This window comes from Kryptolebias marmoratus, linkage group LG15 (assembly GCF_001649575.2).
Source record: "Kryptolebias marmoratus isolate JLee-2015 linkage group LG15, ASM164957v2, whole genome shotgun sequence".
Lineage (NCBI taxonomy): Eukaryota > Metazoa > Chordata > Actinopteri > Cyprinodontiformes > Rivulidae > Kryptolebias > Kryptolebias marmoratus.
The window spans coordinates 7,878,958-7,893,108 of record NC_051444.1 but is presented as its reverse complement, the minus strand read 5'-3'; the positions used below and the strand labels follow the sequence as shown (position 1 = coordinate 7,893,108).

Genomic DNA, 14,151 nt, shown 5'->3' with positions numbered 1-14,151 from the left:
TGTCAATAAAACCTGCTGCAGCCAAAAAGTTGGTTGTACAATCTTAAACAATTATATGAGACAGAGCTCAAACTAAAACCACAACACGGTGTTAACTGCTTTGTCCGTTTAATCAGGGAAAATAATGCACCTGCTGCATCTGTGTTGCCATAGTCACCAGTTAATTTGCATAAGTTCACATGACAGAACAAACAGGTTGCAATCAGCAGATGAATCTATCATGTAATGTAATTATTTCAGATTTATAGGTTTGTATTTATTCATATTTATCAGCAATAAACACAACAACAAATAAGAAAAGTGCAAAAGGATTAGATTTTATAAGAACAAAAAAACTACAGAATAAAAACTGGAAAAGATATTACCTTAAAACTGATTCTAAAAGCATATGGTCTTTATTTAAATTTTAGATTTGACTGATATTAATTTAGTTGGTAATTCAAAAAATTTGCAAGCAACATGACTAAACATAAAATAGCATTATTTATTGTCCCGAAATGTAAGATTTTACATTAATTTCATAGCTTACTATATGACCCATCCTTGTGTTGCAAATGAAAATGTTCAGTTTTATTGAATGTAGGTAGCACAAAGTATAATTTAACATGTCAAAATCAGTTGAGTCTAAATCCATCAAACTTGCGCGAATGGTGCAATAGAGCCTGTAGCCTTCAAGTTCAGAGAGCAGTTCCTGATTGGTATAATGACATAATTAACATTCATCTTAACCAGCGGCTTAAATGTGTCACCAGAATGCATTAGATAAATTTGACCCCTACAGGGCAATCACTGACATGGTAAATTCAGAAGTACACAGAAGAGATTTACTGTGCACCTAATCTTGGCATGATTGAAATGATAATTATCAGTGTTTCATACTGACACGCAGCACATTGCATTGTTACATTAAACACAGGCCGCTCTTGTTTGATTTGTTATCTGAGCAGTGTTTTATCTGTGTCTGTCTGTCTGTGTGCTCAGTCACTCCTCACGAATCAGACTTCTCCCCATGGTGCTAATTGGAGTCACTGAGAGCTTTCAGTTTGTAAAGTCCAATTTTCTAAAACAAATGTGCTGACACTCAGGTATTCTTATGTAAATGAAGCATCAACTCTGTGTAACTTCATTGTTAGCAGAACATGATAGTTGATATTTTAAGACGAGACTTATGAACAAAAACACACTCAGTAATTAGCTTAAAATGTTAAAGTTTGACAGATTGACAAAATATGATGTAGAGTAGGTTATGGAAATCACTTATTATCCAAAATAAAAACAGCTGTCAGCGAGGGCACACAAATATTCGTTCAGTATGCATTGTTCATGCTAAGGCAGAGCTCAGTGTCAAATAATAACATTAAATAAAAGGTTGCATTAGCAAAAATAAAAGCAGATACACTCACCTCATAATTTGGAGGAATCCTGGCACCAAACCCCAAAGCTGAAAATCGTTTGTCACTGAAAGAAAAACCAAAACCAACGATTAAGTCAATTCATAGCAGTTTCGAAAGGCAGGCTGAAAAATATTGGTGGCTTTTCCATCTGTTCACATTTCCAAGGGCACACCTCCTGCTTGTTTGCATTTCATGACATGTTAAAAGCTTCAAAAACAGTTTGGAATCTGTCCCATAGTCCCATTTGCACCTGTTCAAAGAGCTTCTCATCGTCTTTCATGTCTCTGTATTTCATTGTATCTTTTACATGGGCAGATGTGACAGCTAGAAACTGCTCTGCTTGACTGGGTGCCACTAGTCAAAACCCAGGGTGCACAGTATTCTTTAAATAACACAAAGTCTGTATCTGGAAAGGCTTCCTTGTGGTTTTATTTCCACTTTGTTTTATGTGGATTAACCCTCCTGAAGCCCTCAAAAAAAAAAAAAAGAAATTGAAAGAAGTAGAGAAGCCTTTGTAACTTTGGGTCAATTTAACCTAAGGGCCACGGGAGGATTAAAAATGTAGAATAGAATTCCAATCCCTTTTAAAGTTCTCATTTTTAGTTTAAACTTTTTAGGTTATTATTTTACAAATAAATATAAGGTGTGGATGATGTGCCAGTCACTGTATTCCTTCTTAAAACATTTTAAGCAGCATCTAAACAAAAACAGACCTTGCTTCAGAGTTAAAGAACAAACTGTTTGGTATCTTTGTTCAAATCTTTCAATTTGTTGTGATGTGGCTGAATTTGTGGCATTAAGACAAAGAGCAAAGCTGTCACATCTTGTTTTCCCTCACATCTGTGATTGTTTGCCTACAGACACCTCTCTAGAATGGTTGATTGTGTTATCAGAGTGTTTACTGGGTATCATCCCTTTGTGACTGACAAAATCTCTCCAACGCTCCAGCTCAGAGCAACCACAAATAACATCTTCTAACTAAGAAAAATCAGTTTGTGGCCAAAGCATTTGAGATGATATCTTTAATTCAGTTAGTCTGGGTGTGGTGGATTTACAAAAGACAAGTTACAGTGTGGGGAGGTGTTGAGTTATTTGCTGTGTTGAGAAGTCGTGATTTGAGTGGTTAAACATTGCTCTGAGGCAGCTTTGCAGAGCCATTAGAAATGTTTGATTACCTCTGATGAATGTGGGCTTACATAAACACTAACAGAGATAAATCTCTCTACTCAAGCAACCTCAGACTGAAAAGTTTTAGTTATCTGTGCAACAAAACATGTAGTAGCTGTGGTAATTGTTTTTATTATAACGGCTCTTGCATTACTGCAAGAATTTACAGGCATAATGTTTACAGTGCTGTAACATTAAGACCTGAAATTCCTAAAACTTGGAGCTGTCTTACAAAAACCTCACTGGATGGGTCATTCTGACCGTGTATGTGGTTTCAGTTATTATTCTTAAAAAAAACAACATCTGAAGCAATACATTTTTCTTCCCCACCTCCCTATATGCTGTTACTAATGTTTCTAATTGTATCCAGCCAAAATTGCACACAGAAACATGAAACATAGATTTTTTTATTCAATGCAAACATACAAATGGATGTATTGAATAAAAAGATCTATTACTAGAGTAACAAGGGCTTTCTACTTCCATTAATATATAAACATTGAACAGAGCCTTTTTTACATTTAAATAAGTTGCGTCATTGCAAAAAATACAATAAAAAACTATGATGATTTTGCTGTTGGAGCAACTAGCTTTGATGTAATTGATTGATTTAATAAAAATGCATGTAGTTGAGGGGGGAGTTATTCAAGCTTGGTTTTCCTTGAAATACTCTATTTTTCTGTTGCATATACAGCAAATATAGAGAAGTGTTCATCTTGAGCTCTACACTCAATACAATTATCCTGTGAGGCTTTGTTTTAAGATTCTCATGTGGTAAGACATAAAACTCCATGGATGTATAAGATGTGGCATATTACCAGCACAGGACAGAGAAGACTTCCGATAAGTCATTTTAACATAATTTTTACTGCCAAATTCTTGTCATCTTCTTTTGTCAGCACACGTAAAAAGCCACATAAAGTAACAACCCTCTCAGAGAGGCAATCGAGTCTCTACCCACACAGACAAAAACTAGTCACTCCAACTCCATAATGCACTCTTCTGCAAGGGCTCAAAAATCCCACATCACCTATGTTCACTAAAGGCTAAAAGGTTCATTTGCCCACGCTTTACAGCTCAGTAACAATTCTGGCTTCAGAAGGAAGGGTCTCCCACACCATTCGTCAGACGCATGTTTCCATGTATGTTGCTTTCGTGAATCTAAATCATGTCAACACGGAAAGGATTAAACTAGCAAGAGAAGCTGCTAATTTCCAGGCAGGTTTTCAATGACTTCTGTGCTAAAATTAGGAAGACAGTGCTCCCCTGACATTCAATAGGAGGATCTGCATAAATCAGGAGTTGGAGTAGTAATCCTCATCTGGCTTAGTTTCAACAGATGACTGAGGGTTTTTCTTCGAATCAGATCCTATCATGAATCATTTGTCATTAATTAGTAAGCTAGTTGTCCTTAAAGTAAGTTTTCTTACAACCTCAGCATGTACTAATAGGAACTTGCACATGCAAATATATCAGGCTTTACTCTGTCGTTCCATCAGATTTGACACCCTGCTGTTTTTTTTCCTCCTGCCATGAAGCCTCCCACTTGTTTTTGAAGTGCCTGCCTATGGTGGTGTCAGCCCCTATCTCATCTGTAGTTCAGGGTAATGAGCCTATGCATGCTAAGAAGGAGAGTCAGTCACGGCAACAGTTGCTGAAAGCTACAACTGTGAGCAGAGAAAGTGACACACGCAGAAGAGCGCTACTACAAACAGAAGCTAATCTTGTGTACAACTACATACAGTTACTTCCTGTAACAGCCTGACATCAAGCACACAAGCTCTATATACTTTTGAAGCAGATACTGTAAAAAAGTAAATTTATTGTGTGGTTTGTTTGGTGAAAATAAACATGAAACATTACCAAATTACAATGAACATGGAAATTAATTATAATCACATATACTGTTAATGTACTCTTATTGTTTGGATACGCAACTTGATCGGGGGTCCAATCACAAAAAAAAAAATTGTTCCTCAATTTGTGACCAATACTTTGTAATTTATACAGTGATTATGTATGTATGACCAAAAAATACACATTTTTACACCTGTAACTGCATTAACTATTAAGAGTTAATAATTCATGAATAATCTGGTTTATTAGTTTATGTTACTTTTTTTTCTTCAACTTTTATATCACCAACCTACCATTAACTTTGGGTGGAAATTAGCTACTATAATCAAATTGAGTATATTTTCATGGAAGATGAAAGTATTCGTGTTCATTATTCTGCTTTGTTAGCAGTTTTCTTTAATAAGCAAATTATTCTACTCAAGACTTCTTAAGATTAAATGTGAGCTAAGAAACCTGCAAACAGGAAAAAATACCAACCAGTTTGTAACTTGTAATTGATTTAAGAGTGGGGAAGTTGGAACTGGAAAGTCATGCAAGATTTGTATAGTCACAAAAGTATTAACAGGTCATGTAATGTTTCGCATTATCGCATGACTTCACACATAACATTATTTTCAAGATTTACCCAATTGTCCATAAATTCATTATTTCTCACCATAAAATGATTTTAGTCTAAAATTTTGGCATGAAATTTGGCAGCCGATATGCATTCTTACAAGAAATACTAGGTCTTTTATTTTAAAAAGCTTTTTTGTGTTTTTATAAGTGACTTTAGTGATTTATTGTTAACATTATCATACCATTAAGAAGAAAATGGGCAATATAATTAAAGTAGTTTATCATGATTATTTTTTGATGACAGCAAACAATATGTCAATTCACTATACACACAGCATAAACATATTTGCAGAAGGAAGTATTTTAGATTTGTTAAAAAACAAACTTCTTTTCATGTGATATTTGCTCAAATAAAATGAAAGCAATGTAGAATTTAATTTGTTTTCTGATCTACTGTAATAAACTGGTATAGAACTAAATTATGTCTGCAGAAGATATAAATGCCTGAGGGAGATAAGAAAAAGTCAACATGTTATTTATCTGACAGAAAATTAGGAGGGTAAGAAATATGGACACTTTAAGAGAAAATGAGAAGCAAAAAACAGACCACTAAAGGATAAAACCTAAACCCAGGGTTAGTGTTTGTAAGTGATACAATCAAGCACCATCATGATAAGATTAGTATCATGCATAATTGATGTCAGTAGAGGCCAAAGATTACTTGCTTCAGTCAAATAATTTTCTTATCCATTGCTTATAAAGAGGTTTAACATAGAACAAAACTGTCTCTCTTAAAAGCTCTCTTTAAGCTGCAGTAAGGCTTATAACTCGACAGACTCTAAATGTTGACAGCATTTCTGTGAAACATAAAAGCGACAAAATAAGGTGCTGGTTAATGGCTCAGCTCCATTAGCTGAATAACAAACTGGTGAGCAGAAATGCAGTAGCCTGCAGGTTTTGCATCAGTGCTGTGAAGTTTCCATTATTGTCCTTTTGTTGTGGTTCAGATGGAGTGGCTGCTTTCAGTGTGAGAGTCCACAAAAAAAAAACACTCTGCAGCTAAAATTAGCAGACAATGACAGTTCCTGGAAGCTCCAACAAGCTTTTTCTAAGAAACATAAGACTGACAAACCTGTCATAGTCCTGGCAGATCTCCCCTACGGCTATCAGAGCCTTTAGGTACTCATTGGGTTGGTACGGGTTAATGTAGTGCAGAGAGCAGCTGTTCCTGGGGTCTCCATTGGAGGCTGTGAAGTCAATGGCAACCTGATCAAAAGGAATGACAAAAGTTTTACAATTATGGCTGCATTAGAATCGAATCAGTTTTTATTTATCTAACTTCCTAAAACACATTCACTCAGTTGCTGAGTAAATGGGTTTAAAAAGGCTTTTGTTTTATTATAATAAAAGCTGTTTTAAATGAGGGAACTTTGGTCATGATGAATTAAAAACTTACACCAAATAGACTGAAGAGGTTACATTTCTTATATACCGCTGATGTAAGTAATTGCATCTGCCACATTAGTCCTTGAAACCATTATTCATTATTCATTTAATACAGTAAGAGAGGGAGAATGAGCTTTACAGAGATCACAAGTTGGAAAAAGTTTCCTTTTGTTCCTTAAAACTGAAGTAAATGAAAACACTAAGTGCATGAACAGACAAAAATGCAGTGAAGAGATAAAACAAAGATATTTTAAAAATGCAAGTACACAAATGAAATATTGTAAGTTGTAAAATATATATTTCACTCTAGAACGCCATAGTTGTAAAGGTTCACTGACAGTGATGGGACAGAGAGGGTTTAACTTACTGTAAAATGAATTTGGCATCCTCCCATAATGTAATCTAAGAAGGAGTACACTCTGTGGAGCTGAAAGGAAAAAAAAAAGAAACCAAAGATTATTTCGATCAGCCAAAACCTCAGAAATGATGTTTAGACTGAAAAAGTATGATTATCAAAATAAATGACAAAGAATGATAAACTTCATTTTATGTTGTGAGTTACAGTCCTAAGATAAAAGACACTGATTCAGCTTCGCTCAGTGTGTTTGGTGATAAGCAGGAAACGTTCCTGCAGCAGATTCCTACCTTGAGGTCAGTAAGAATAACAACTCCTGAATTTTTATAGTTTCTCTTCTTCTGTTTGTACTTAGGATTCACGCAATCCCACGATACCTTCAAAGAAAGCAAGATAAAAGTTAAAAAATACTAACAATAAAAACAGATGCAACAGTTTATTGCATTCTGATTATTTAAAAGCACCATAACAATTGTTTTATGTCAGATCAAATTCAGCAGCATGAAGTGAGAGGCAGACTAGAAACGGATGAAGCAGTCACACAGCTAACTCTCCTCTCCTCAGTTCTGCCTCTAAATTCACTGACCTTATTTCCACTGGAAATTTTCTGCATTTCCCTGAATGTGGCATAGAACTCTCCGATGAAATCATGCTTCCCCCTGGAGTCATAATCCCACACGAGGCACTATGGCACACACACACATTACTGCTTACTCCTCCAGTGTGGCTGGGCATATTAACACATCACACTACCTGACCACCTGGATTTAATTAAGCAAAAATGTAAAAGTATTAATTATTAGCAAGACTTTTTACTCAAAGTGATGCAGTGAACAACTTGTTAGAAGACACATCCTGTGGTTGTGGAAAAGATAAAACAACTACAGAGATTTATGAAACTAAAAAAAGAAATAAACTGTTCAACATATTATTAAAACAGGAAATAAATCGTGGTAAACCAACATCTAAGAAGTAGAAATATGGTTGGAAAAATAACTTGAGCAGACATAACTTAAATGTTTGCTGAAATCCAATTAAAATATCAGTGCATTAAGATAACTCAGTGTTGAGATTAATTGGCTGTGTGGCCTAGAAAAAAAAACTAGAAGTAAGGCTAACTAGAGACAAAAAGGTCAAAGATTAGAGTTTAGAGCAATGAAAAAAAGTTTTAATGTTTAAGTTTTAAAGGTCAAGGTTCAGCCTCTACAATGAGTCCCCAAAGAATGAAGTTATCTTATTACCTGAAAAAACTGAGTAACCAGGTTTTCCCATCAATGTATATTTTTTTTTTTCCCTGATGGCACAAGCATGTTTCATTGTGACAATGTCAGGATTCATCATTGTCAGATTGTGAAGGATTGGTTCAGGGAGCATGAGACATTTTTTCACACATGGATTGGCCCCCACCGGACCTTAACCCTACTGAGAATCTGTGAGACCTGCTGAACAAGACTTTATGGAGCTGCTCGACTTTCCCACCACTGATACAAAACACTGTGAAAGTCTGAATGGGAATAAATGAGACATTGCAAAAATTATGAAACAAATACCAAGGATGTTAAAATTAAAGGTGGTCCAACAAGATGTTGGCGTGTACAACTTTCATTTTGGCCAGATACTTTATAAAAAAATTGTCTCTCAAATATCACATTTTATAGTCGCTAAAATACTGACTCCTGTAGTTTTTAGTATTATGAACGAAAAGTTCCTAAAATATTTCTCACCTTGAGCTTTCGTTCTTCATTACAGCTGCACAGAGACATGAGTGACACTTTGAAGGGCTCCCACACTGGATTCAGGTTGTTTTTAATCACCTGTTAGATTAGGAGCACATTAACACACAGCTTAAAAGGTATAAACAGCTGTTGGTGAAAATGAAGGGAAAATGTGGTGAAGAAACCTCAGTTCTGTGGACAAGCTGCTCCGTTCCATCGTCATTGATTCGAAAAATTTCCAGAAATGGGTCTGACTTGCTGAAGAGATCCTGCAGAAGCAAAGAAAAGTAAACAAACAAGTCAGTCTCTCATAATGTTAGATATATCTGACACAGATGGCCTTTAGGATGAATTAGACTTCTGATGGCATAGAAAAGGGCTAAACAGAAGTAAAAAAAAATTGTTTAAAAATTCAAAAGTAATGTTTTCTTTGTATTTTTATTATATTTTTTTTTTATTCTCTCTGAGATGAAAATCTGTTGAAATCAAATGATGTGCAACTTTACACCCAAACACCAAACTACAGCATTTTTTTAGAGCTAATGAGAGTTTCTCAGACTTGAATGGCACAATAATTATTTCTTCTCTTTTATTGATGTTCCCGATTCGATGTTTGTTTTTTAGTAACCTAAAACAAAAGCTCACACACATATCTTAACAAGTCTTGGTACTGTGGTGGAATACAAATAAGGGGGAGTGCTTCAAAAAATGTTGAGGATGAAAATTACTTCCTTTAAAATTTGCAAGATAAGGAACTAGCAGGAGCTGAAACCTTTCTTGTTTGAAGTGTGTATCCAGGGGTTGCAAAATAATTTGAATGAAATGAAAGAGCAAGTTGCACAAAGAGCTGAATGCAGGGAGAGAGGTGTTTGTGATTAAAGGTTAGGGAGGCACAGTCATTAAGTTTACAGCACTTCAGGGTGGCTTTATTGGAAAAATCATTATCAAGGCTAAATTCAAGAATATTTTACAAGCTTTCATACTTTATTGATTAGAATGTTTCATGCTGATTTTTATTTATTTTATTTTTTAGCAAATAGCCTCATTAACTCTTTGCCCATGGTGCATCTGTGCAGTCCCGAAACACCTTTATTGGTTTCTTCAACCTTTATGAAAAGTTTACCAATAGAAAATTGAACGTTTTCTTTTGCAGTCCATGACTTTTTGGGAGATCAAAATAACTCAACTGTACTTATGCCTATTTAGATCATTAGTAAAGGTAAGTGACTATTTTGTTCAAATGACAATATATTAAAAAATCTGCATCGTTTATTGTTATTTTTGGTATCCCTATATTATCTTGACTGCAGGCGTCTGAGAACAGAGGCTGCACTGATTATTTAGGTCAATTGATTCTTCGGGGAGGGAAAAGAAATAATTACTGTTGTGTAAATCTGTGTGTGTGTGCGTCTGTGTGTGACTGTGGGTGCTTAGGTGTGTGAGGGTGTTTTGTGTACATGGAATGAGGCAGTTAAGGATGCATTTCCCGCCACATTAGCCAGATACGTCTCCTGAGGGATAAGAAAAAAAGAGGGAGGAAAGAGCAGAGCTGTAGTATCATCTCCTTGTTGCCATAGTAACCACTAGCCCATGGCTTTGGTTTCATGGACTGACGAGGCACAGATGTCACTTAATCTCAGGCTAACAATGATGGTAATCATTACCAGTGAGCACAATCTATCATATTTCATAATTAAACTTTCTGTTCACCAAAATGTATACTCTGACCTGCTAATAAATACTGCAGGGTGAGGTGATGTGACCAGTGAGCAGCTAATCAGAAGCAATTTGGTCCTTCAGTCATTATCTGTTGGCATTTCTGGATAAACTGTTACACGCAAGTGGACTGTCACAGTTAATTAGCAGCTTACAAAACACCTAATCAGTGAAAACCACAACATTTTAGCTGAGCCGATGGAGATGTGTGTCCAGAATGAGTCCCTTTTTTTTGTTAGCTTTGTTTTCTTCTGTTTTTCAGTTAGGTTTAATAAAATTAACATGGATATTGACTCAGAATGGAGTTAACCGCATGCGAGAGGACAAACATGAAGTTAAAAGTGTCCCTTCTGGCTTCACTTATTGTTCAGCAGTTGCATCAACTGGATTCAGGTCAGATGATACAAAGTCTTGGTTAGGTTTAGACACTTAAAGTACTGTGTTGTGGAGAAAAAATTAAACTACATAGTTAAGTTTAAAAAGAAGATTAAACAAAATAATGCTATTATTAGTGACTGGAATGTTGTTGTTTATTGATAGTTAACACAAGACTGCATGTGTTCACAGTACTGCTAAAGTCACATACTTTTTAAATGATTAGTACTGTGAAAGGTTCTAAATCACCCCTGCCTATCTTTATATTTTGTTTCCAGGAACCAGAATTTTCTGTCATCTTTTAAAGAAATCTTGATCAATAGTTCTTCAGAATTTCTAAAGGTCTTTCAAAATATTTAATTTCCAGTTCGTTCCTTGTATCTGACCATGACAGCAGTGTGCAGTGTGCACTTAAAAAATAAGGAAAGGACAAGTAGAGGACAAAGGAATAGTGTCAGGCCTAAAAAATATATATCTTCAACAGATGAACAGTATCTGAAAATCCTGTCTTTTAAAGAAATAGGAGAAAAATGCAGCAAAGCCTGACTCAGGACCTGAAATATGCATCATCCTTCATCTGATCATCAACTGTATATCAGGTGATGATCAGAATCACTTTGTTGGCGCTAATATTGTGTCTCACTGTGTTACCTTTGTTATTTATTTTTATAAATTCTTCTAAACAAACAAAAATCCTTTGGAAAAAGTTACTTATATTTCTGCAGTTCTTGTTAGAGTTGAATCCCATAATTGTCTTCCCTCCCTTCTTCCTTGTTGTCTACCTCTTGACTTATGTATCTAAAAAAATGCTATTATTGCTTTAATAAAAAGAAAAAAGCCTCCACACTTCAGCTGAGCAGATGCTGATTCCATCCCCTCTTTGGTTGTAACAAACATAGTTCATGTTCATGTTTGTGATTGACTTGTTTGCACAGATCAGCAATGGTGATGATATCAAGATAACATTGTCACAAGCAGATTTAAAGCTTTCACATTCTTTTATGTATTAATATAACATAAGGCAAATAACTTTGGTTACCAGAAAGAAATAGTTTAAATGTCTGACAAAATTAGTCCTTTCTTCAAGATAAAAATCTGCACCTTTTTTTCTCAGTGATATGTTATCATACAACGTTAATGCTCAAGATGCAGTGATTTATTTGAAGAAGCGGAAACCTAAGATGCAATCAGTTTTGGTAAAACAAAGCTAGTAGGTGGTTTCTTTGGGATTCAACTAAAGAAAACTCAATATTTTCAGCAAACTGGGCTTCCTGTATGCTATACTAAGAGGAGAAGATGAGCTACATTTTTAAACTAACACTGCCCTCATATTTGTCTCGTTTGTCTCTGTGTGGCCCTGGGATGGACTTAGGACCTGCCCAGGAAGCACCCCGCCTCACGCACAATGACCGCTGGAGATAAGCACCAGCTGCCCCGTGACCCTGCACGGAATAGCAGGTAAAGAAAATGGTTGGGTGGATGCCCTCGTGTAATAATTTCTTTCAGGTTCTCTGTTGGGGATGTAAATTGTAAACTGCAGTTTCAAAGCTAAATGAACTTGCTGTCTGTACCTTTACGAATCAAGGTCAACACATGAGACTGGACTCCCGAGGCTCGTTTTTGAAAACACGGTGTGACTTCAGATCATCAGAAATATAAGTGGATGTAAGCTCCTGCTGTCTTTTTGATTGAAATGTGCCCTTGGCAAAGTTTGAACATGTAGAGCCAAAGCAGCTGAGGTCAGTAATAACTCGCCTTAAAGTGGAAGTAACAACACTCATTTTCCTTCTGACATTATGCACTGAGTTAAAATTTGATTTGTGAGTTAGATTGTGATGTTTACAGATTACTTCTTTATTTTACATAAACATGCATGGTGCTGCAGTTACCTTCTCTTTCTATATTCTTGTGATTTGTAATGAAAAAAAATGGTCACGGTGATAAGGATATGATATTAGCTGTTCAGCAACATCTAAGAAAACAATTGCTTTTTCTCACCTTATCATCCAGCTTCTTAGCACAGAAGGAGAGCTCCACATACCCATTGTTACCAGAAATTTCCTCAGCATGCACCTGAAAAAAAATTACATTTGTCAGTAATATATTTTAGTGTTTTCCATTAACCATGGCTTAACCAGTGAATAATCCCAGTAATTTAATAATGTGAATTTTGATTTTTAGAGATACAGTTTTAAAGCTTTTTTAAACTAATGCAGAAACTCAGTGCTCATTATAAAACTAAAATGTTTGATGGACAATATAACATTATTTGCCAGCATTCAAAACAAATGAGTGCAAGTAATTAGAAATTAATATTTCGTTTCAGAAATTGATCACAGTCAAGCCTGTTACCAAGGTGTCCTTGAGCAGGACATTAACAGCCAATCGTTTGTTCATCGCTGCACTGAATTGTGTCGCTTTAACTTTAGTTTCAGAGTGGATATGAATGGGTAAACTGACAGACATTCATGTTTGAAGCTTTTAAAGATGAAAGCTTGTAAATGCAGTCCATTCTGGCTGACCTGAAGGCTGTCCTGAAAATAAAAGACATTCAACCATAACATTTATGAGAATAAGTGCGCTGCAAAAGTCTGAATCTGAAACCTCACCAACACAACAGTTGTTGCAAATCAAGGATGAGGTCTGATACAGCTGTATTTTATTGCTAAACTAAAAACACACCAATATTACCTTGAAGACCTTTTAAAATTATTTTACTTTTTATGCACCTGTCTACCAGAAGTGATTTATGGAACGCATCATTTGACCTTGCTGCTGTAGAAAAACATCTATTCGTGCAACATTGTGACCAGTTAATTAAGGTCATTTAACTTACCACAGAGTCACTGACGTGTAAAACCGCAAAAACGTGGGAGAGTCATTAGCTGAAAACTAGAGGCCACCTACTCCCACAGGTTATTGTCTCCTATTGTGGATTTAACTTTTGGAAAAGTCACCAGCAAAACTCTTTAAAAGCTTCTTTTCCGAATGTTTACCTTTTTTTAAACTTGTGTGTTAGTTAAAAAGAAAAAGTTTGGGATGGCAGATTTGAAGGTTCAGCGAGCACTCTCTGTTGCTCTCACTCAAGGCTTTCCCCCCACCATCACTTAAAGAGCACAGGTTTATTGTCTGCTCCACTTTGAGGAACTGACTAAAATCTCCCATCAAGCTGCAGGAACTGTGGCTGTGCAGCGAGTCTGAATGTACCCAGACACAACTTGACAGTGATGAGTTGCAAAGTGTAAAACCTGTGCTTCATCAGACAGCTTGCCTTGAAAAGTAACAAGGTGAACATTTTTGTAAAACATGAAGTTGGAGAGTTTATAGGTGTGTGTGCGTGTGTGTGTGTGCTGTTATTTTTCTGTTCTTGTTAGGACTGAAGCTTAGATCTTAAAAATGGTGGCATTTTAAATTAGGTTTTGCCTGGATTTATGATAAGGATTAGCCATCCATTTATCATAGTTCAGAATGTATTTTTCACTGTGAGGCAGAAATGCAGAGTTAGTTGAAAGAGACAGGTACATGTTGTCTGCATAAAACCAACTAAATAGTCTTTTTCTCGGGGGGG

At 35.8% G+C, this 14,151-nt stretch overlaps 1 protein-coding gene across 1 annotated transcript in view; it reads right to left on the bottom strand.

The window, feature by feature from the left end:
* cpne7 (copine VII) overlaps positions 1–14,151 on the bottom strand; it is a 29,503-nt gene that overhangs the window by 5,802 nt on the left and 9,550 nt on the right. Inside the window, exons 5-12 of the mRNA XM_017404488.2 lie at positions 12,582–12,656; positions 8,678–8,761; positions 8,502–8,591; positions 7,364–7,462; positions 7,068–7,154; positions 6,790–6,849; positions 6,109–6,242; positions 1,404–1,458 (exon numbers count right to left, since the gene is read on the bottom strand). Coding sequence (XP_017259977.1) covers positions 1,404–1,458; positions 6,109–6,242; positions 6,790–6,849; positions 7,068–7,154; positions 7,364–7,462; positions 8,502–8,591; positions 8,678–8,761; positions 12,582–12,656 — 684 coding nt within the window. The remainder of the gene's footprint in view (positions 1–1,403; positions 1,459–6,108; positions 6,243–6,789; positions 6,850–7,067; positions 7,155–7,363; positions 7,463–8,501; positions 8,592–8,677; positions 8,762–12,581; positions 12,657–14,151) is intronic.